General features: G+C 41.1%; 3 protein-coding genes across 6 annotated transcripts in view; 1 reads left to right on the forward strand and 2 right to left on the reverse strand.

The window, feature by feature from the left end:
* Window positions 1–12,697, reverse strand: part of LOC140834023 (methylsterol monooxygenase 2-2-like) — a 31,229-nt gene extending 18,532 nt beyond the window's left edge. The window contains exons 1-2 of one of the 4 annotated variants that reach the window (XM_073198596.1): window positions 12,522–12,695; window positions 11,155–11,292 (exon numbers count right to left, since the gene is read on the reverse strand). In XM_073198596.1, the coding sequence (XP_073054697.1) occupies window positions 11,155–11,292; window positions 12,522–12,551 (168 nt within the window). In that variant the 5' untranslated portion in view covers window positions 12,552–12,695. Of the gene's footprint in view, window positions 1–11,109; window positions 11,293–12,521 lie in introns of those variants that run through there. The other 3 variants (XM_073198597.1, XM_073198598.1, XM_073198599.1) reach the window with 3 other exon arrangements.
* On the forward strand, window positions 431–3,256 carry LOC140833653 (uncharacterized). Its single transcript, XM_073197978.1, has 6 exons — window positions 431–500; window positions 794–1,296; window positions 1,430–1,523; window positions 1,807–2,005; window positions 2,047–2,344; window positions 2,420–3,256. The coding sequence occupies exons 1-6, from the start codon at window positions 431–433 to the stop codon at window positions 3,002–3,004; spliced, it is 1,749 nt and encodes a 582-aa protein (XP_073054079.1). The 3' UTR covers window positions 3,005–3,256.
* An 8,519-nt stretch (window positions 12,698–21,216) lies between the features above and the next one.
* LOC140835432 (uncharacterized mitochondrial protein AtMg00860-like) lies at window positions 21,217–21,864 on the reverse strand. The gene has a single exon (XM_073200927.1). It carries the CDS (start codon window positions 21,862–21,864, stop codon window positions 21,217–21,219), a length of 648 nt encoding a protein of 215 aa, XP_073057028.1.
* Between the last annotated feature and the right edge of the window lie 1,252 nt (window positions 21,865–23,116).

Raw genomic sequence — 23,116 nt, forward strand, 5'->3', positions numbered from 1 at the left:
TCGAGAACTGGGCCGATTCTACGAAATGTTTCGGTCGGGAATGGGAGTCCTGGAAATGGGTTGCTGACTCATATTCCTCGCAGAAGAACAGCCGCTCCGCCAGCGAGTGCCATCCGCCGATCATTCTATTGGACGGTAGAATACGAGCTGTTTAAGCCGGAGAGTTAATATCCCCTTTCTTCTCACAGGTTTCTTCATCAATCTCACTTAAGAAATCGAGATTCCTACTTTCGGATTTGTTGCTATTCAGCTATCACTTAGCTGATAGTGTTTCATTATAGGGCGGGAATGGTGCAAGGATTTTGAAGCATGAATAAATGTCTTGTGCAATCTGTGAGTTGATGGAATGAGATTTCTGCGGTGTGCTTACTAGGGAAAACAAGTCCGTCACAGTGGCTTTGGGCTTAAGTGGCGGAGAGAGGGCGTCAATATGAACGAGACCGAGACGGGTTTTGGTGAAGGTGTCATCGGCGCCGGCGAGGGAGGGGGAGAAGATGAAGGCAAATCTGAGTGGGAGATGATGCCTCCCATGATGCTACAAATATATTTAGAGTTTGGAACCGTAATATGAGGGTGTAGCTTGGGTTTGGGTTTGGGATTATTTGCGTAATGGGTTTGAGTTGGGGTGGTTTGGGATAGGGATCGGGCTGGGAGTATTTGTGGGTTGGATCTGGGTTTGGGTGATTTGGGCTCGGGATTGGGCTAGGGATCGGGCTGGGAGTATTTGTGGATTGGATCTGGGTTTGGGTGATTTGGGCTCGGGTTATCTAACAAATTTTAAAACTTCTTGCAGGGTGCACGCCTCGTGGTAAGGAGTACTCTTTACTAATGGCTAGTCGTATGCATAAATCTCCTTTTTCGAGTGATTTTAGTAGGGGTGAAGCTTCAGATACTTACTCTTATCACTCTGACACTCCGTCCCTCTTGAGCGATTTGGGTTCTTTGGGTGACCTGACCCTCCTTGGTGACTTGGGCTCTTTGGGTGATGACGTTTCAATAGATGATCTCGAGAGTACTTTCCCTCCTATCCCTCAAGTGCCATTATCTTGCCTTCGTGATTTCTCGCCTGGTGATAATCCTGATCAAGAAGTTATTCCCGGGGACCTAGATCGGAGCCTCCTGACTCCTCAGGATGTGAAGTGCTTGAGTGGTAAACTGGAAATCTCCTCTGACTATGAGTTTAAAGCTCCTGGCCTGGGGGATTCTTATCACAACCCACCCGCAGGGTATTTTACCGTGACCCTGGCCCATTTTAATAGTGGGTTTTCTATCCCTCCTCCTTCCTTACTAGTCGAGGTGACTCGAACCTTAGGTGTAAGCTTCAGTCAATTGTCTCCAAACTCACTTACTTATTTCCTAGGATTTTGTCACCGAGCAACCGAGTTTCAAATTCAGGCTACTACTTCTCTGTTTCATTTTCTTCTCTCAGTACGATGCCTCAGGCCGGACTACTCCGTCTACTTCCAACCTCGTGCTGGTTGCAAGTTTATGGTCAGACTACGCTCTACTCGAGGGGATTGGCGGTCTCATTTTCTTTTTGTAAAGGATAGTGGGTGGGGCGTACCTTCAACTTGAAGCTCTAGTTGTAGTGTTGTGAAAATGAGAATGATTCATCGACACTTGCAAGTTCAGTGTCAAACCCTGGGGTTTTTTGATGATTTATTCGATCCTAAGAGTTTGTTGGCCAGCGGTATCTCTTTTGTTGCTCTAATTGTCTTTTTGCACATCGTTGATATTCACTATTCTTAACTTTTACGTTTGAGTTATGAAATTTTGATGCTTTATTGCCCCTTATTTCTCTTGTAGGGTTGCGCGTGAACTTGGCCACCCTTCAAGCTCGCGAAGATACTATGGGGAAGTCTCTTCCTATCGGAGAGAAGAAAAGAGTTGAAGATCGGCGCTATCCTCCCGCTCCTCGATCTTCTATCCCTATTTCGGGGTCGCACCCCCAGTCTGGTCGTGGAGGAGGGTCTAGTTCTCAAGGTCGTCAGGGGCCTCATCCTATGTCCACTGACAGCCATGCTTCTGGAGCTGTTGTGGATAAAGAAAGGACCAGTGTACTAGAGGACATGACGATGGCAAGAGGAAGGGCGAAGTGGCCACCCCGCTAAACTTTAAGAAAGGTCGTGGAGATCCGATATCGTCTTCTCGAGGCCTTCGGAAGAACTCTCTATTCTTGGAGGGCGTTAATGCTAAGGAGAGAGTGGGGTCATTTTGGGATACCGACGACCCTGATATGGGATGGAGAAAGGGGAGGGAGATGATAAGTGATCATGACATGGCCCATTTGGTTCCTCAACCTCCTGCTGCCCTATCCCACTGCTTGGCCTTGATAGGTTGCCAGGTGCTTTCCTCGCCCCTTAGTGCCTTTTCTGCAGGGGTGCTCACGTGATGTAACCAATTGTTTCTTGTTTTTCAGGCTGTGTCTCTGGCCTGTGCTTACCAGGCGCGAGAGGAGAGAGGTCGATCCGAGGAGGCTCGAGTTCGCCGAGAGCTCTCCCAACTAAAGGAAGAAAATGAACGCCTTCGATCGGAGAACATGAAGTTCCAAGACGATCTTTCTTGCTTGACAAAGAAGTGTGAAGAAAAGACCAGAGATGATGAGGAATTGCGTAAAGAGCTTGGTTCCCTCTATGACAAGCACCATACCGAAGTGAAGACTGGCGGGATGTTCTTGGCTTCTAAGACGGGGATGTCCTTTGTGACGGGTGTTGAGGAGAAGGCACTAGCAGCCTTTCGTGCTTCTCCGGCCTATGCTGATGAGGTTTACAGTCACGCTTTTGGTCTCCGTGATGAGGTGGTGCGAGACTGTCGTCTCCAGCTCCGCTTGACAGGCTTAGTTCCTGAGGAGGTGATTATGAGGATTTCACCTCATGTGGCAGAGTTGGGTGACACCGCTCAGGTTGACCCTCTGCCAGAGTTTCCTCCAGCAGGGGATGTTGACTGCGAGGTCATTGGTGCGCTGCACTTGCTCCCTGCTGACGAAGCTATCGAGGATGGATGATTTTTGTCTATGCCACTGGACCTGTCGGAGCTTTATTCTAAGATCGTACTTTTGCACAACTATTTTGCTTAGTCGAAGTTTATTTTGATTACTATGTCATCTGGACATTAATTTTCGTTTTCTTTTAGTAATACTTCATGCTTGCTGCTTAGTTAAATATGAATTTGGGCATATTTAAGCCTCTGTGGTCTCGACGGGACGTTGTTACCCTAGCGTAGATATCCCGGGACTCTATTTTGGTGACCTCTTACAGTGTCTGAGCACTTTCCCGCTGGGCTGGCCAAGCTCTTATGCTTGGGTGGCTCTTTGTGACACCTTGGGTCTCGCGATGTCTTTCGCGTGCGTAATTCTTTTTTTTTTTTTTTTTGGTTCTTTAATTAAATAAAATGAAAAGACGATAAATGCAAGAAAAACTTTCAAATTTATTGATAAACGTAACTCAGGTAACAACATCTTGTCACTGACTGCTCTTTAAGTAAAAACAAACAGAAACACGTAGTTTATACGTAAAATTTCTTTAAGTTCGCAATGTTCCATGTTCTTGGTAAGGTCTTCCCATCTGGTTGCTGAAGACGATATGCTCCTCCTTTGATTATCTCCATTACTTTGTACGGGCCTTCCCATTTTGGGTCGAGTTTACCTACCTGCCGCAAGATTTCTGCCCTCCTCAAGACTAAGTCCCCTACTTGAAATGACCTATGCTTAACCTTGTTATTGTATGCTCTGGCCATTTGCGCTCTGTACCTTTCTGCACGGAGTGATGCCTTTTCCCTAAGTTCGTCTATGAGGTCCAAAGATAACCTCATCGCTTTCTCATTATCCGCTAGAGTATAATTCTGGACTCTCATGGAAGGTTCTCCTATTTCTGCGGGAGCCACTGCTTCTGCTCCATAAACCAAATTGAAGGGTGATTCTCCGGTAGAGGTGCGTGACGTAGTCCTATAAGCCCAGAGGGCACTCGGCAGTTCATCCACCCATTTGCCTTTGGCTGCTCCTAATCGGGTTTTGAGGTGCTGCAAGATAGTACGATTTGTAACTTCCGTCTGACCATTCGCCTGGGGGTTTCCTACGGAAGTGAAGAATTGCTTGATGGAAAACCCCTCACACCACTTTCTTAATTTGGAACCTGAGAACTGTGCTCCGTTATCTGAGACGAAGGCTCGTGGTATTCCAAACCTACATATTATATTCTTCCACACGAAGTTTATTATGTCTCTTTCAGCTATCTTAGCTAAAGGTTCAGCTTCTACCCACTTCGTGAAGTAATCGACGGCCACAAGAAGGAACTTTCTCTGCCCAGAAGCTATGGGAAATGGTCCCACGATATCCATTCCCCATTGTGCAAAAGGCAAGGGGCTTTCTAAGGGTTGCAAGAGCGTAGCTGGCTGATGATTGATATTCGCGTGCTCTTGGCATGCACGACAGTGTCTTACCAACTTTTCTGCGTCACGCCTCATTGTGGGCCAAAAATACCCTTGCCGCAGAGCTTTACAGGCCAATGCCCTTCCTCCTAAATGATTCCCACAAATTCCTTCGTGAATCTCTCGAAGTACGTAGTTAGCATTACTGGGAACAAGACACTTCAAGTACGGCAAGGAATAGCCCCTTTTGTACAACTCATTATCTATTATTGTAAATCGAGCGGCTCTGATCCGAAGCTTTCGGGCTGTAGACGGATTTCGTGGTAGGCTTCCTTGTACCAGGAAACCGACGATTTCATCTTTCCAGCTTGGTTCACCCTCTCTCGCGCACAGAATGTCAAGAGTTGGTCCCTCCGCCTCTTCCTTAGTAACGGCTAGAAAAGTGACCCTTCTACTGTCAATATTTGTCATTGAACTTGCCATCTTGGCTAACCTATCTGCTATTTCATTCTGGGCCCTGGGTACATGCTTTATCTCATAGTTCTCTAGACGCGAGAGTAGCTCATTAACCCGGAGCACATACCTGGCCATCTTCTCCTCCTTAGCCCCATAAATCCCTTGAAATTGGTTAACCACAAGCTGGGAGTCACTGTGCGCTACCAACCTCTTTGATCCTGCGGCTAAGGCTAGCTTTAATCCTAATATAATAGCCTCGTACTCTGCTTCGTTATTTGATGCCGAAAACTGAAGCCTTATGGAATACTGAAACTTGTCTCCTTGAGGATTTTCTAACAATATCCCGGCTCCACTTCCTGATGCAGTGGAAGATCCATCAACAAATAGTGTCCAAGTGGGGCTGGAACATTCTGCCTCCACTATCTCCATCTCTACTATGAAATCTGCCAGAACCTGGGCCTTTACCGCTGGGCGCGGTTGATACTCCAAGCCGTACTCGCTCAACTCCACCGCCCACTTGACCATCCGACCAGATGCCTCAGGGCTGGAGAGCACCTTTTTCAAGGGATGGTTGGTCAACACTACTACCTGATGCGATTGGAGGTAAGGACGAAGTTTCCTTCCAGCAGTGACCAGCGCCAGGGCTAGTTTTTCGATATTGGTGTACCGAAATTCTGCACCCTGCAATGTCTTGCTCACGTAATATACTGGTTTATGCTCGCGCCCTTCCTCTAAGGTTAGCACCACGCTGATTGCTTCGGCCGAGACTGCTAGATAAAGGAACAGCGTATCTCCTTCGCATGGTTTTACAAGTAAGGGTGATGTGGTCAAGTATTTCTTCAAGCTGCTGAAGGCTTGTTGACACTCGTCCGTCCATTTGAATCTACTTCCTTGTCTAAGCACTTTAAAGAATGGCAGGCCTTTATCCGCCGACCGAGAGATGAATCTGCTAAGGGCGGCGATCCGTCCTGTTAACTCTTGTATTCCTTTCAATGTCTTCGGAGGAGACATGTTCAAAATAGCATTGATCTTCTCAGGATTAGCTTCTATCCCTCTAACTGAGACCATATAACCTAGGAATTTCCCTCCTCCGACCCCGAATGTGCACTTTTCAGGGTTTAACTTCATTTTATATTTTCTCAGAATGTCAAAACATTCTTTGAGATCTTCAATGTGGGTTGAAGCCAGTATGCTCTTGACAAGCATGTCGTCTATATACACTTCCATGTTGCGCCCGATTGTTTTTTCAAACATCTTGTTTACCAACCGCTGGTAAGTTGCCCCGGCGTTCTTTAATCCAAACGGCATCATCACGAAACAGTAAATTCCTCGATCAGTTACAAAGCTTGTCTTTTCCTGATCTTCAGGTGCTAGCCGAATTTGATTGTAGCCTTGATATGCATCCAAGAAGCACATCCGGCGGTGGAGTCTACCAATGAATCAATCCTTGGCAACGGGAAAGGATCCTTAGGGCATGCTTTATTCCGATCAGTGAAATCTATGCACAACCGCCATTTGTTGCCCGGCTTCGGTACGAGTACGACATTTGACAACCATTCTGGGTACATGACGGGGTGGATGTACTCGGCTGCTAATAGCTTCTCTACTTCTTCAATGATGTGTCTGCTCTTCTCGAGACCGAACGTCCTTTTCTTTTGCTTGATTGGTTTTATCTTTGGATCTGCTTTGAGATTGTGGAGCGCATATTCCGGGGGTATTCCTGGCAATGCTTCATCCTTCCAGGCAAATACATCTGCATTTTTTCTCAGAAAGGCTGTCAGGGCTTCTTCCAAATTAGTTGGTAAACCTGTTCCAACCTTGACCTTGCTCTCGGAATTTCCTGGTATTACTTCTATACTTTTCAGTACTTCTGCGGCTTTAAGTCTCTCGTCTCTTCCTGATTCGCTTTCAACAATATGAATCTCGTTGTTCCCTGGATGATGCTCCAACTTCTGCTTACTTCTGGGTGATGAGTCTTTTGGGGCAGCCTGCCTCTTCCGGTGACTTGCTGTCCCCTGCAAGGTGATGGCATGACATTCTCTCGCCAATCGACTATCACCGGTGGCCTCCCCTATTCCTTCGGGTGTGGGGAACTTAAGTTTCATGTGATACGTAGAGCCTATCGCCTGAAACAAATTTAAGCTAGGACGCCCCAAAATAATGTTGTATGCTGACGGAGACTTCACCACGAGAAACTTCACCATCTTAGTGGTCCTTAGCGGGTAAGACCCCAAGGAAAGGGGGAGCACAACCTCTCCCAATGCCTCAACCACCTCTCCCGCAAATCCAACCAGAGGGGTGTTTACTGGGGCTATTAGGGCATTGTTGATTCCTAGTTTTACAAAAGCGCTATAAAAAATGATGTCTGCAGAACTTCCTGAATCCACTAGTATCTTTCTCACCCAGAAATTGGAAATGGTGGCGGAGATGACTAGGGCGTCATTGTGTTTCCCACGAGGGAACTCCAGGTCACTGTCACCGAACACCATACCTCCCTTCGACTGGACTATCTCGAGTATGGTGTGTGATTTGGTACTAGTTGTAGATTGAAGTTCTTGCAATGCTGCGCGAATCAAAGTTTTTCTCGCCCTATTCGAATCCCCACATGCTGGGCCTCCAGAAATTACTGCAATGATTCCTCCAGTAGGGAGGTTCTCCTCTATCCTTTCGGGCCGTTTCCCTTGGTCATTGTTTCCTCTCAGAGGGCTGGGCTTGCGCTGGAATTCCGGGCGCTTACTGTCCTGCTGATTTCGTGACTTATCCATGAAACCGCCCAAGTATCCTCGCTTGATGAGTTTCTCTATTTCTGCTCGCAGGACAAAACAATCTTCTGTGGTATGACCTTTGTCCTTGTGAAAACGACAATACTTGTCAGACTGTTGTCTTTTCGAGTTCTCTTTCATAGGGCGAGGGGGCTGCAAAGGACCTTGCTTTTCGGCTACCACTAGTATGTCTGTCAAGCGTGAGTTCAGCGGGATGTGCTGGAGATGAGGGCTCTGAGTTACCTGCCTTTCTTCCTTCTTGACCCCGAATTTCTCATCTTCTCTCTTTCTTTTTACAAGATAACGAGGTTCTACTGCTTCTTCGATGCGTATGTACTTTTCTGCTCTTTCAAGTAATTCTTCCAAAGTGTTCGGGGGTTTTCCCGATATTGACTCTTTGAATCTCCGGTGACGAAGGTTTTGCTGCATGATTCCCGCCAGTAAATCGTGATTGACGTACGGGACCTCATGAACGGCCTGAGTGAATCGTTGTACGAACTCTCTCAGGCTCTCTCCCTCTCTTTGGACTATGGTGAACAAATAAGACGCTGTCTTGGGATACTTCCTATTAATGGAGAATTGTTGAAGAAAACGTCTAGTGAGTTCATCCAGGCTGCCTACTGTCCCCGGGGGTAGCTTGTTGAACCAAGTAAGGGCCTGTCCTGATAGGGTAGTTCGAAAGATTTTACAGTAAGCAGCGTCGCTGATGTCATAAAGGTCTGCCTTTGCATAAAATTTGTCGAGGTGATCTTGTGGATCCCCTTCTCCTTTATACTCAGGTAGGTTTGCTATCTTTAATCCAACCGGCAGCATTTCTGCTAGCACAGCTGTGGTGAAAGGGCTACGTCGTGCAGGTGAAAATGCCATTGCAACCTCTTCTCCTCTCTTGGCGCGGAGTTTCTGACAGGATGGAGGTGCCTGGCTATGAGCCTCGTCATCCTGGAGTGCAGTCCCCTTCTTTAGGTTTGTCGGTGGCACGTTGCTGGTCACGACTACCTCTCTCTCCGGTAAGACTCTCTCTGAATGATGCGAATGGGCTCCTTCGCCGTGTGCTCCCCTGTTCTCGCTGTGCTGTTGCCGAGCTGCGAGGTATCGCTCCACGGCTTCGGTTGCAGCCCTAGAAGCTGCTTCCTCCATCAATGCCTTCAGAACCTCGGACGTGATCAGGAACTCCTCCTGCTGTGGTCGAGCTGGAGGAGGGCGTCCATGCTCTTCTTGGGCATCATGGGTCGTACGCGATCGTGTTTGCATTCTCAGTGATGAGGTGGCAGGTTCCCACAGACGGCGCCAAACTGATGCGGTACGAAATTCAGGTGATCAGTCTATCTGGATGGACACGTTGTTATGAAAGAGTAACCAATACTCCAATGTTTACAGCGGTAAATATCAGGGTCGCCACCTGCGTCACGGAACGAGATTAGAGGTATCGCGAGAGTCCCAGTAAAAGATCCTCCAGTGCTCGAATTAGCAAACACCTCAAGATATGTACTCACCAAAGCTAGAGGCCTTTTTGGAGCATATCATGAGATAAAAATCCTCCCCCTCAAATGATGAGATAACTCATATTTATAGGCTCTCTTGATGAGCCATGGGCCTTAATTACCTTGAGCTCTCTATTGGGCCTAAACCTTAATTAAAGGCCCAACCCAACCTTCTCAACACTAATTACGATTAACTGATAATAATAATAAAAATTAATTTATTCTTCAGACTAATACCTATCAGCTAAGAGAGCTGAAGAAGAGAGGAGGAGAAGACATGAAGAAGAGGCGAGAAGAAAGAGGTGGTGGCAATAGCGGTATTTTTTATGCAGGTGTAATAGGTTTACTTTCTCAACACTTTTAAAAATGTAATTTCATTTACTCAATGAAATATATTATTTCTTTTGACTTGTGTTTGATATTTGAACTGCTCATATGTATCCATTGTTCTTAGTCTAGCATCTTAGTTTTGTTATCACCAAAAAGAGAGAAATTGTTAGATTGAAAATATCATATGTTTCAGTGATAACAAATAGTTTCGAGTTGTAAGGATCTAGCTATTATTTACATGTATTCACATGTTCTAGCAGGACGTCGTGAAGTCAAGCCGGACTACACACTCGTTGAAATGATTATGTCAAGCCGTAATCCAACATGACCTCGTTAATAAGATCAAGCCGCAGACTGATCCTAGCTGGACATATCCATCAACTAAAGTACATTGGCAAATAATGCACAGTATCCTACCAACTCCCGATTGACAAGAATGTTTCATAATGTGTCAAGAGTCGATCAACTTTTCAGAAGCGAAAGTAGCCAAAGCCGAAAAGTGAAGAAGCGATAAATGAGCATTAAACACAGTGTACTATGAAGAGAAGTTGACAATGTCATCCTGTCGGATGTTAGTATATATGATCGTTGAAAAGTTTCCGACACGTTCATATATAAATATGCAGATTCAAGATTGATAGACACAACTCACAAGATTGAAACTTTTAAAATCTGCAAAATACAAGATTTCGAGTACTCTTATTTCAAATACCAAGCTGCTCACTAGCACACGATTACCTTTCATATCAGATCATCAAGGATCAAATAGTGTCCCTTCACCAACTCTAGTTGTTCAAAGCTATATGTGGAAGAGTTGTCATATATCTATCTGTCTGAACCAAGGGTTCCGAAGAAAGCTAGACTTTTTCATAGTATTGTTTGAGTTGTCAGTAAGAGTTTGATTTAGGCAGTGATAAGTTCTAATCGAAGTGGATTTGTACAAAGGTTGTATAAATCAAAATCTTTTAGTGGATTTCATCCTAAGTGGAAGATAAGGTAACGTAGGAGCTGTCACTCTCCGAACATCAATAAATATCATGTCTTATTTACTTGCATCTTATATGTTTATCTGCTTTATTGTTCTTATCTAGTCCTATTGTTAAATGTTTGCTTAAATTGAATATATTGTATCACTTGTCTAGCAAGAACTTTTTCGTACTCAAAATATTTTAAGTGGTCCAGTTACTTCTAGTCATTCAAGAAAAAAGACATTAACAGCTAATAACTATTAAGGCTAGCTCGAGTTTACAAGAGACTTTAAAAGAGTTCATCCACTCCCCCCCCCCCCCCCAAACTCTTTTGTGATCCCATAACTCGTCAACACTTTACTAAATGTTTATCTTAACCTAAAAGTTACAAAATTGTCCTCCGAGAAAGTTAACCAAACGACTAAAAACATTTTGGTTAAACTAAGAAACTACCTAATCACGACAAACATATATATCATGTTAACTAAGTCACTCATCGGCTGAAATTAAACTAAATAATAGAAAGTTTCCTGCTTTGGGTCAAACAGCAATATTATTTTGAATGCTGTATATTTTTGAGTGAGAATGAAGATTCCATTCAAATATTGAAATTCGTAATTCTTGCAACAAATATGATATTTGCGATAGATATTAGAGACTTGGAAAAGGTATATCACAACAAAGAGTACAGCATCTATATACAATAATGTGAAAAAAAAATATTTAGTCCATTTTTTTAATATTTACCTACAGTGCCTATGATGAATAGAAACTGAGCAAGTACAGTGAAACCTGAATTTTGTACTTGCTTAGCCATCCAGCTCTTTCAAAAAATATGAACGGGAGTCCAGACAAGAAAAAGACACTTTCATGAAGAAAAAAACTTCCGAGGCACGCCAGTTGAAAGTCATTAAAATGAGTAATGAGATACTGCAACAACAAAATTTTAGATGCATGTTACATTGAGGCTGCTAGAAATAACAAAATTTTCAATTAGATATTCAAAGATTGTTATAAGAAAAACAAACACCGATTGTTCATAAAGTAAATTCAAAACATTAGACCTCTAAAATAAAATATCAATTCACCATTTTCTTCACAAAAGATGATAACAACAATATCTTCAAACCACCAATAAATATGGAATATGTGCCATTATAAGGTCTCCGATATAGAACCCGGCCTAGCATTCTAATGAGCATAAACAACGTAGGAAATTAACATGTTTTTTATGAAACATAATTGGCACAAAAATATAAAAGGTAAAGCTACAAAAGACGCCCATTTCCAATCTAAAGATTAGTCCATGATGAAAGAAGCACTTAAGGAATATGATCAAGCGGCTCACACCAATCACTAGAAACCAAATATGCTCCAAATTCTACGTAATAAAGATGCCTTAATCCCTCCACTAATCCAAAAATTCCTTAGCAACATGATAGTGTCTTTATCTTACTATTAACATGAAATACAGCAAATAGCACTTCTTATTGATGGCATTGAACACTCCGTAGGCATACCAGGCATGAAAACAAAAATTAAACAAGCTTATGGAAACAACAGAGCAAAATATATGCAGATACAATCAACAGATTCTTGAAAATAATTATCCGCTTCACAGGCAGGGTTTGATGCAGACAGAAGGCTCTAAATAGATTAAAAGGACAAGCAAGCAACCACTCATCAATTTCCTTTCTAAGCCAAACAAGCCTCAAAGTTTTTGGAGAAGAAAACTAGAATTCAATTACATTAGAGCAACAAAAACTCAATCCAACCCACAGCCACACACTTTATTACAAGTAATCGTATTGCCGTCCTTTCAATCAAAGAAGAAGGTGACACATCAAAACCATTAGCTCAAATCTAATTAACATTCAAATTATCCGCCATTCGCAATTGGCGGCTAAAATCCAAGCATATGGACTGTTCAATAGCACAATCTTCTACAAAAAAAAATTGACTCTGATTTTTTTTTAAAAAAAATATCGAAGAAGCCAGCAACAAAAATCGTAAAAACAATGCATCAATCCTACAACCAGTGGAACACCAAAAAATGGCTCAAATATAAAAAAAAACATAAAATCGATCAAATAAAATTCGATTAACTACATATGAACCGAAAATATATCGGAAAAAAAAAAAACAAATAGAGAAGTTACCGTCCAAGCAGACTCGACGATTGAAGCCATTGGAAAGGAAAAGGAACAGAGTGAGTAATGAAAATTTTGGTAGTGAAAACAAGGGGTCCAGAGGGAGGGAGGATACAGACTGTCAGTGGAATCTCAGCTCGTGGTCTGCTCTCTGTGTATCCTCCCACCACTTACCTTTTATTTATAGAAAAATAATATATTTGAATTGTAAATATTAATTTCTATTTCTAATATATAGATACAGAAGACAAACACGTGTTACTATGGAAAACGATACAAGTTTAGTAGAATGAGGGGCAAGACGAGTTTCGACCAGTTGTCAGATAAATCGTATTGGACAAATATCGAGTGTTGATAGAAAAATTTGAACTTTAAATTATTAGTCAAATGTTTACTTACTCCACTAACTCGGACAACCCTCGTTACCTATATAATGACCCCTTGTTATAATTTGAGTAGTATATGTGATCCACTTAGTTGAACTCGATTTTTAACTGTAGTTCTTTTTATAAACAGTCATTTTAATTGAATCCGTTCATGTAATAATTAGTTAAGATACAATTATTTTTTCTTTCAGATATATCTTTCTCAATCAGATTATGATTAGATTCACTTCAATTTTAATTTTGATTCAAAATATAGAGTACATAATCTACCAAATAATAGTTACTATATCATTACTCATTTTAAAATATATTCCACATCTTTGACATAATTTGTATTATGGTTCATATAATGCGGAAAATCATTCTCAATATGTGACTAAAAAACAAAAAAACAAAAAAAAATTCATGTGAGATGGTCTTACGAATCAATTGTATGATATGAGTCTCTTATTTTGGTCCTCCACAAAAAATTATTGCGATATGTTAAAAATGTTATTTTTTTATTGTAAATATAGTAAGATTGAACTATCACACTGATAAATATTTGTGATATTGTCTCATAAAAAACGTACTATTAAAAAAATCATGATATCGAATCGCATCGAGTGTTTTTACGAAACCAAGTTACGTGGTCGGTAGAACCGATTTAGAATCTACGTACGTACAATGATTTGTAGCTATATAATATTTTTTGGACTTAAATATCCATCGTTGTTTTTAAAGTATGATAATGACTTCAATATTTAAAATGAAATTTTTTATATATTAATTGACAAACTAGGATATTTTCAATACTTTTAGACTTTGATCTTCGATTTCTCGATGCCTCCGAGGATGATCGTACCAATATAAACAACAATTTTCCAAACAATAATGCAATCCGCCAGTCTATGATTAATATTCCAATGTTTATCAATTAAAGAGAGCAACAATTTTTCTACTTTGTTGGAGAATTGAGATCCTGTGCTATTTATTATTTATTTTATTAATTGAAACTATAGAGTAAAAATAAACAGAGATTGTTGTTTTTTATACCCCATTTTACACTAAATAAAATTAATAGGTGGAGGATATGTAGCACAAATCAGAGTATAAACGATCTTACTCGTAACGATATTAGTTGTAGGGCAAATAATTTTTGTAGCCCATTAAATTGTTCAATTTTGAGTTTTGTTCAGCTACGTATTCAAAGTTTTATTTTGATATAGTAACTTTGATTTTTTGACTTTTGGTCTATTTGGTCGAAGTGTTAAAAGTAAAACCTTAAAATGCCCCTTCACCTCAAAGATGAGTGCCTATATATATATACAGGGGCGGAGGCACAGCCCGGGTGGTACAAAAAAATTTTAAAAAATTTAATGTAATTTTTTTAATAATTTTGGATAAATATGATATTAGCTTGGGTATATCAATTTATAATATTAAAAGATTTTAGAATTTAAAATTATAGCCCGGGTAGAATCGGATTTCTTGCTCCATCACTATATATATATATATATATATATATATATATATATATATATATATATATATATATATATATATATATATATATATATATATATAAGAGGTCGAACTCAGAAACCACATGCTAGTTAAATAACCCTTGGTACACGTCCGAATCCTGGAATATTCTCAAATGGACGAAATAAGTCACCTCTCAAATAATTGCCCAAATAGGTGGCCAATTACTTATGGGGTTTTTTAAAAAAATATAGTATTTTTAAAACTTATTTATTAAAATATTACAGATTTTAAAACTTTGTAAAAATATAGTAATCCGGAGAAAGAATTTGCGGATTCAGAATCCGGGAGGATTCTCCGTCGGCGACGGTTTAACCAAAACCGTCGCTATTAGCGACGGAATTACAAAACCGTCGCAACTTGCGACGGTTTAAACAAAACCGTCGCTATGGCAAGGAATTTCCCATGACTCCGTGACACAATTTCACGCATATAAATTGCACTGAGCATTTGGCGAATTCATCCCATCCTTCAGCTCAACTTTTCAGTTTCGGCATTCTTCTTAAACAGTTTTTTTTTCTTCGGTCCCTGTCTTTTTTTTTTTTTATAAAAATTCAGTGATTCTCTTTCTCTTATAAATTACGTCGATCGTGTGCTTAACGGAATTCTTAATTTGATTTGATAGTTTTCTGTCGCATATCAGAATTTGAGGGAATTGTTTTTAGTATATTATTTCTGATAATGTTTCTAATTTATTGCAGATGTTAAACTCCGGTAGCTGTCTAGAAGATGTTAAACTCCGGTAGCTGGCATTATCCGAGCTAGAATTTTAAACTCTAACTTCCTTTAATATTTTAAATTGATCTACCGGACTAATATCAAATTTATCCAAAATTATACAAAAATTTACATACAAAATTTTTTAAAATTTACTTACAAGAGGCTGGAAAATATTTATGAGGCTGGAAATTTTGATGAGGTGGCGGTAGTATCATGTATTGTTCAACGTCCTTTGCTAGCCCCGAAAAATGAAGAGGATCCCCAACCACATAGTATATTCAGATATTGATAATTCAGTTATTAAAAAAAAAATTACAATTTGGGTTTAACTTAGAGGATCAGTCCGTCTCTTTCAGCTGTTTTTTTATAAATTTTGAAATATTTATTTTATTTAGAATGATTTATGCATGATTGATGAATTTTGAAATATTATATTATTCAGAGTAGTTTTTATATATATGGCATTCAGCTTATGAATTTTGAAATATTTATATTATAATTTAGAATGTGTTAAAAATATTTTTTTTGGCATGTTACTCATATAACATGCAACCCTTAGAGGGTTGAGTTGATGTTTTTTTCAATGTACCAAAATGGCGGTCTGGCCCGTGCCGTTTGATGGCGGACCGACTGATTTGACAACTTTAGTGCCATTAAACTCATTTGACAACCTTAGCTGAGACCAAGAGTGAGTGTGGGAATCACATTCCTGTCGGGCCGGGGGTGAGGGGCGTCTAAGGTGAGCGATTTCACCTTCTGGAGAAAAGAGTGAGTGTGGGAAAATTTTTAAAGAGGGAGATTTGGTGATGGTGCAATTGCATGATAGTAGATTTTCTGTTGGTCCTTTCAATATACTCAAAGACAAGAAAAACGGTCCTTTCCAAGTTATTAAAAACGTTGATGTCTGGTGATAATACAGGATTGTTTCACCCTGGCCGTGAGTGTCTGCACGGCCAATGAACGGCCCGGATCACTCCACATGAGTGATCCGAGCCCACCTCCCTGTAAAAAAAAAATTGACTCGGAAAAATCCGAGCCGTTGGATCGACCCTTGCGGGCACTGCCAGCAGGGGTAGGGTCGACTTAACCGATAATACCTATCAAATCAACGTACCAGCTGATATGAATTTCTCCGACACTTCCAGACTTATATCGTTTTTGACTAAGTTCAGGGACTAGTAGTTTCTCTTGCACCAAGAAAACGTTGGTCTTGAGTACGATTCTCTCACCAACAATTTTCTCGAACGAGTTTATAGCACGCCTTGTAATACATAAATTTTTTTAGCGACAGTTCTAAAAACCGTCGCTAAATTTAAATTAGCGATTTTTTAATGAAAAACAGCGACGGTTTTAACTTAACCGTCGCTAATAGCCGTATTACCAACTGTCGCTAATAGCGATGCTGTTTGATAACCGTCGCTATGAGCGACGGGTCAATCGCTATTACCAAAAACTATCGCAAATTGTCTATAAATATCCGTATTTTCGATCCATTTTTCTCTACACCACTTCACAACACTTAAAATTTTCTCTCATAGATGATTTTAGTTTCGATTGAGGGTACGTTTTTTTCCTTTTAATTTTTGGTTAATTTTTAAGTGTTAATTAAGATCATAAGTATTGTTAACATAGTCAGATTTTAAGTTTTTTTAAAAAATTTATTAAATTATAAAAGTATTTTTTTTATTTTAACAAAAAATGTAGCAACAGATTGTGATATACCGTCGCTAAACTTAGCGACGGTCGTTAAACGTAAAACCGTTGCTAAATTAGAAACCGCCGCTAATTTTAGATGGAATATTAACAGCGTACATTGCACGCTGCGGATAATTGTATTCATGCCACAGATAATAATATTAACAACGTGCACATGTACGCGACGGATAATCTTGAACTTTCAACAGCTTGCAGTTGTGCAGCGTGCAATGTGCGCCGCAGAAAGAGAATTTGTGCGCTGCAAAAAGTCATTTTTATTGTAGTGGCAACACCCATATTGGTCACATATGTCTCAATATTATCTAGCTTATTCTCACTTTTCTCCATTCTCTTTGAAGATTCAGACAAAAGTATTCAACAGTTCCTCTAAAGATGTCCTACCTTCACTCTTTGAATTTTGAACTATGGTGGAAAATTAAACACTTTCTTGTTATTGGGATAAGAAAAAATTTCATGGCCACGCAAGTCGGGATGATAATTTTTGGCTAAATGGTTACCTCAATAGCCTTTTAATTACATCTGTTCATATACTAACTTGCTCCATGAATGCACCTTCATCATTAGAGGTTGCAACAATCCTAAATAACAAGAGAATGGAGAAAGCCTTATTCTCACTTTTCTTATCATAGATCTTTCACTCAGCCACTTGTAACTATTGAATGTCATATTCTATAGCATCTCTAGGCAATTTGGCAAATATGATCCTTCCAGTAGTAGCATCCACATAATTCTTGTTGGTCCATTCAGCTCATTATAAAACAACTAAATTTGAACTCAATCTTTAAAGTTATGATTCAAGCATCTCCTAAGTAATTCTTTATAAAGCTTATGTTCTTCATATATACAACTGCTCAAAACTTTTGTTCCTGGAAGTGGTGATATCGATCTTCAGCTAGGATGGCTTGGCCTGTGGAAAATATTTATTCGGAAATTTCAAAGCCATGTCCACCATTTCGACTGCATCCAACTTCTTGCATTTTTCCTAAGAGAAAAAGGGAATAGTCATAACCCAATGATACCTTCAATGACTCAATTTATCTTCACAATGTAAGCCACCTCTAGAAAACTTTGCAGGTTTCTGAAGCTACACCCCTAAACTGATTCTGTTGCACCATGTTGATCAACGTCGGTTTCATTTCAAAATTTTTGGCATTGATCGTCCCTCGGGCGATTACAAAATTTATTGTTGATCACAGGTTTGAAGTGATCCTTAATTGGCACCACACCACCATTGTTTTTGTCACGCCCGAGACTCGGGATTGACACCGACGTTGTTTAACAATCACACAGCCGAAACAACAAGCCTTGGTATTACAGTGTAAACCGAAACCAGTTTATAATTCATAATTTCAAGGAAATAAACATTGTCTTTACAAAACCGAAATCTCAAAAAGACGACAGAGTTTAAATGCAGAAACATAAAACTGCATAATAATAAACTTAAACTTAAACTTAATCTAATTTCTCGAGCATTCACCATCCCCAGAATTTTTCCGACTCTTCCTCTTCGATTTCTTCTTCAAGCTTATCTGGGAAGGGTTGTAAGGGGGGTGAGTATTTAGGAATACTCAGCAAGTGGGGGAATATCGAGCACAATAAAATAACATGCATAAATTTCGAAACACGTGACTTGCATACATACTTTCATAAACATGCATAACATTTACCAGCCACTGTGATTTATCTAACTTTCTATGGTTTACTGACGTCAGTCCCTAATTTTTATTCATCTAAGGGGGCGAAGCCGTATAACAGTTTTATCCCCCACCGCGTAAGGGTACGTCATTGTTGGGATTCCCACCCATATACAGTCGACTCCTCACAGTGTTTAAAACCGAATGACAATAACACAAGAAGGAGTAGGAAAAGAATTGTACTCGACCGAAGTTTTTTTATCCAAAAACCGAAAAATCACATATGCATAAACCGAATTTTTAAGATTTTAAAACAGCCCACTTACCGTATAATTGATGCTAAAGACGTGGATGCTCGGCTCGGAAATAGGGTTGCTTCTCGTTCTTGCTCGGACGGCGCTTCGACTTGGTTTTTGGGACGATTTTTGTGCAATATTTCAGCTAGGGAGAGTTGCTGAATTCTCGAAATTTGCAGCAAGGAATTTCGAGATTTAGGGTGTGAAGAATGATGGGGTGATGGGGTATTTATAGGTGAGGATGGTGGGTCTAAATTTGGTACTCAAATCATACCAAAATTTGCTCCAAATCTCTCAATATTTGGTTCCAATATTCTTGCCAATTTCAAAAATTCATCTACCCAAGTTAGGAGATTTATACTCTAATCTGATGCTCTTGATTAATTCAGAATTTAGGTTGCTAGATCCAACGGTTTTGGTGAAAAGTTGAGTATTTCCTTCCAATCTGCATGGTATGCTTCCTTGTATCCATGCCTTACAATATTTGGGCACAAAATTTGAAAATTTGATTATAATCTCATGCCTTAATTCTTTAAATCTTGTAGGATATCTCAATCTTGTCAAAATCCTCCCAATATTTTCGAAATATGCCTGCCTTGCTAGAAAATGTCTCCAACAATTAATTTTTCCCATAAACATATCTCATTATATTATTTTATACATAGAATCAAATCCTACAAATTTCCTTACAAATTATTAAATACATAATGGAAAATTTTCGGTTCTCACATCCCTCCCTCCTTAAGAGGAGTTTCGTCCTCGAAACTTGAGTTGGCCTGGTCTCCAAATAGGTAGGGATATTCCTTTCGCATCTTCTCTTCAACTTCCCAAGTTGCTTCTCGCTCTGAGTGGTTGGACCATTGTACCTTGACGTAGGGAATGATACGTCGCCTAAGAACTTGCTCCCTAGTATCCACGATTCTAATAGGGACTTCTTCGTATTTCAGTTCTTCTCCCAAGTTCCCTTCGACCAAGAACGGTTCTATTTCTAGTACGTGACTTCGGTCTAGAATGTACCTTCTCAGTTGGGACACATGGAACACTTCCAAGATTTCAAAGGGTCCAACATATCGAGGGTTCAGTTTCCTGGCTTTACTGAATCATACAACTCCTCTCATAGACGAGACTTTTACATAAGCCTTCTCGCCCACATTGAATTCTACAGGCCTTCTTTGAAGATCTGCCCAGCTTTTCTGTCGATCTTGAGCTGCCTTGAGCTTTTCTCGGACAATTTTAACCTTGTCCACTGTCATCTGTACTAGCTCGGGTCCCACCACAGCTTTCTCTCCCACTTCATCCCAGTAAAGTGGTGACCGACATTTCCTTCCATAAAGGGCTTCGTATGGAGCCATTCCGATGATGCTGTGATAGCTATTGTTGTAAGAAAACTCAATTAAGGGTAGATGAGTGCTCCAGTTGCTACTGAATTCAAGGGCGCACTCCCGCAGCATATCTTCTAAGGTCTATATGGTTCTCTCCGTTTGCCCATCGGTTTGAGGATGATAGGCCGTACTTAGGGTCACTTTCGTCCACATGGCCTCTTGAAAGCTCTTCCAAAAGCACGAGACGAACCTCGGGTCTCTATCAGATAGGATGCTCACTGGCACTCCATGCAATCTCACAATGTTGTCCATGTACAGTTAAGCCAATTTGTCGAGATTGTAATTCATGCGGACGGGTAGGAAATGTGCGGTCTTCGTGAGTCTGTCCACGATCACCCATATACCGTCGTGGCTCTGCCTAGACTTTGGCAATCCTACCACAAAGTCCATGGAAATATTCTCCCACTTCCACTCGGGGATTTCCAGAGGTTGCAGTAATCCTCCAGGTCGCTGGTGTTCTGCTTTGACCTGCTGGCATACCTGACATCTGGAGACGAATTCAGCTACATCTCTTTTCATGTCATTCCACCAGAAACTATTTTTGAGGTCCCTGTACATTTTCATACTGCCTGGATGGACTGGCAATTTCGACTTGTGCGCCTCTGCCATTATCTCTTGGCGAAGGTATCGCTGTCGGGCACACACAATCTTTCTTTCATCCTTAAGATTCCCTTGTCATCAATTTGATGATCCAGAGACTTCCCTTCTCTGATATGCTCCTTAAGTTTTGTCAGTACCGGGTTTCGATCTTGGTTTAACTTGACGGTCTCCTATAGACATGGCTGGGCTGAGAGGGAAGCTAGAGTTATCTTGCCTGGGCCCTTCCGACTTAGCGCACCAGCCACTTTGTTTGCTTTACCCGGATGGTACTTATGGTCAAGTCATAATCCTTCAGAAGTTCGATCAACCGCCTTTGTCTCATATTAAGTTCCTTCTAGGTGAACATGTACTTGAGGCTCTGATGGTCTGTGAAGATTTCAAATTTAGCACCATATAGGTAGTGCCTCCAAATCTTTAAGGCGAAGACAACAGCTGCTAGTTCCAGATCATGAGTAGGATAGTTCTGCTCGTGCGGTTTCAACTGCCTTGATGCATAGGCGATCACTCACTCTTCCCTCTTGCATGAGTACGCATCCTAGACCGTCCTTAGAGGCGTCACTGCAGATAGTGAAATCTTTATTCTCTGCGGGCAGGATCAACACTGGCGTGGATGCGAGTTTCTCTTTCAATGTCTGGAAACTCTTCTCACAATCCTCATTCCAGATGAATTTATATTTCTTCTGTGTGAGTCTCGTCAGTGGCATGGCTATCGAGGAGAACCCTTCGACGAACTTCCTGTAGTAACCTGCCAATCCAAGAAAGCTTCTGATATCGGTGGCGTTCTTCGGTCTCGGCCACTCTGTAATTGCCTCTACTTTTATTGGATCCACTGACACTCCTGCTCTCGAGATTACGTGTCCTAGAAATGACACACTTTTTAGCCAGAATTCACACTTGCTAAACTTGGCATAGAGCTTAATCTCTCTTAAAGTTTGCAGAGCAAGGTGAAGGTGCTCTTCATGGATCGTCTCGTCAGGAGAATAGACGAGGATATCATCGATGAATAATACTATGAACTGATCCAAGAATGGCTTGAATACTCTGTTCATCAGATCCATGAATGATGCTGGTGCGTTGGTCGGACCAAAAGGCATCACTGTGAATTCATAATGCCCATACCTGGTTCGAAAGGCTGTCTTGGGGATATCTTCAGCCCTGACCTTCAACTGGTGATAATCTGTCCTCAGATCCAGTTTAGAAAAGACGGCGGCTCATTTAAGCTGATCAAACAGATCGTCGATCCGAGGTAGAGGGTACATGTTCTTGATTGTGATCTTGTTCAACTCTCTGTAGTCGATGCACAATCTCATACTCCCGCCTTTCTTCTTGACGAAGAGTACTGGAGCTCCCCATGGATACACACTCGGTCGAATCTGCCTTTTATCTAGCAATTCTTGGAGTTGTTCCTTCAGCTCCTTGAGTTCGGCTAGTGCCATTCTATAAGGTGCCTTAGAGATTGGTGCAGCACGGGGAACCAGATTGATCTCGAACTCCACTTCACGGTTCGGGACCGTCCCTGAGAGTTCTTTGGGAAAAAAATCTGGGAACTCTCTCACTGTCGGGATGTCCTCCAGTTTCAGTTCGTCTTTTTCTTTTATTTCACTGACCATTGCTAGGTAGATGTCTTCTTCGGATTTCATGGCTCTCCAAGCTTGAGTTGCGGAAAGCAGTGACTTCTGTTCCTTGGACTTGACATGATACACGACTTCTTCTTGATTAGGAATCTGGAGTCTGACTTTCTTCCCTTTACAATCTACTATCGCATGTTTCTTGCTAACCAATCCATCCCTAGGATGACGTCGAAATCGACCATGATCAATTGTATCAAGTCGGCACTAAAAGTCTGATCACTAATATTGATTTTACAATCTCTGTAAATTTCGTGAGTTTCAATGGCCCTACTTGTAGGTGTGTCTATACGAAAGGGCTCATTTAGCTTCTCGGGCTTACAGCCTAACTTCTTAGCAAATCTCTTAGATATAAAAGAATGTATAGCACCACAGTCAAATAATGCATAAGAACGCACTTGCTGATTAAGTATGGTGTCTGAAACGACTTCATTGGCGTCGTCTGCCTCCTCCTAGGTCATGGCAAAGACCCTGGCATTAGGTTTGTCCTCCTTTGATTTACTAGGGCCTGCTCCTGTGTTTGGCCCAGTTCCTCTGTTTGGGCATGTTCGTCGGTTGGCGGTGGTAGGACACTCTGCAGTTCTATGCCCTGATTTTCCACACCCAAAGCATACACCGCTGGCCCTTCGGCATTCTCCGGCGTGCTTGAAGCCACATGTTGGGCATGGCTTGAGTCCTTGAAAGCTGCTGGCGGGGGATTGCCCTGTGGGAGGTCCAC

The sequence above is a fragment of the Primulina eburnea genome, chromosome 6 (assembly GCF_022965805.1).
Source record: "Primulina eburnea isolate SZY01 chromosome 6, ASM2296580v1, whole genome shotgun sequence".
Taxonomy (NCBI): Eukaryota; Viridiplantae; Streptophyta; class Magnoliopsida; order Lamiales; family Gesneriaceae; genus Primulina; species Primulina eburnea.

What these genes read in the sequence shown, in the direction of transcription:
- LOC140833653 (XM_073197978.1), top strand. Translation starts at nt 431, where the DNA reads ATGAACGAGACCGAGACGGGTTTTGGTGAAGGTGTCATCGGCGCCGGC. An exon ending in TCTACTCGAGGGGATTGGCG is followed by an intron (nt 1,524 to 1,806) that starts GTCTCATTTTCT and finishes TTTCTCTTGTAG; the next exon opens with GGTTGCGCGTGAACTTGGCC. An exon ending in TGGCCTTGATAGGTTGCCAG is followed by an intron (nt 2,345 to 2,419) that starts GTGCTTTCCTCG and finishes CTTGTTTTTCAG; the next exon opens with GCTGTGTCTCTGGCCTGTGC.
- LOC140835432 (XM_073200927.1), bottom strand. Translation starts at nt 21,864, where the DNA reads ATGCCTTTTGGTCCGACCAACGCACCAGCATCATTCATGGATCTGATG.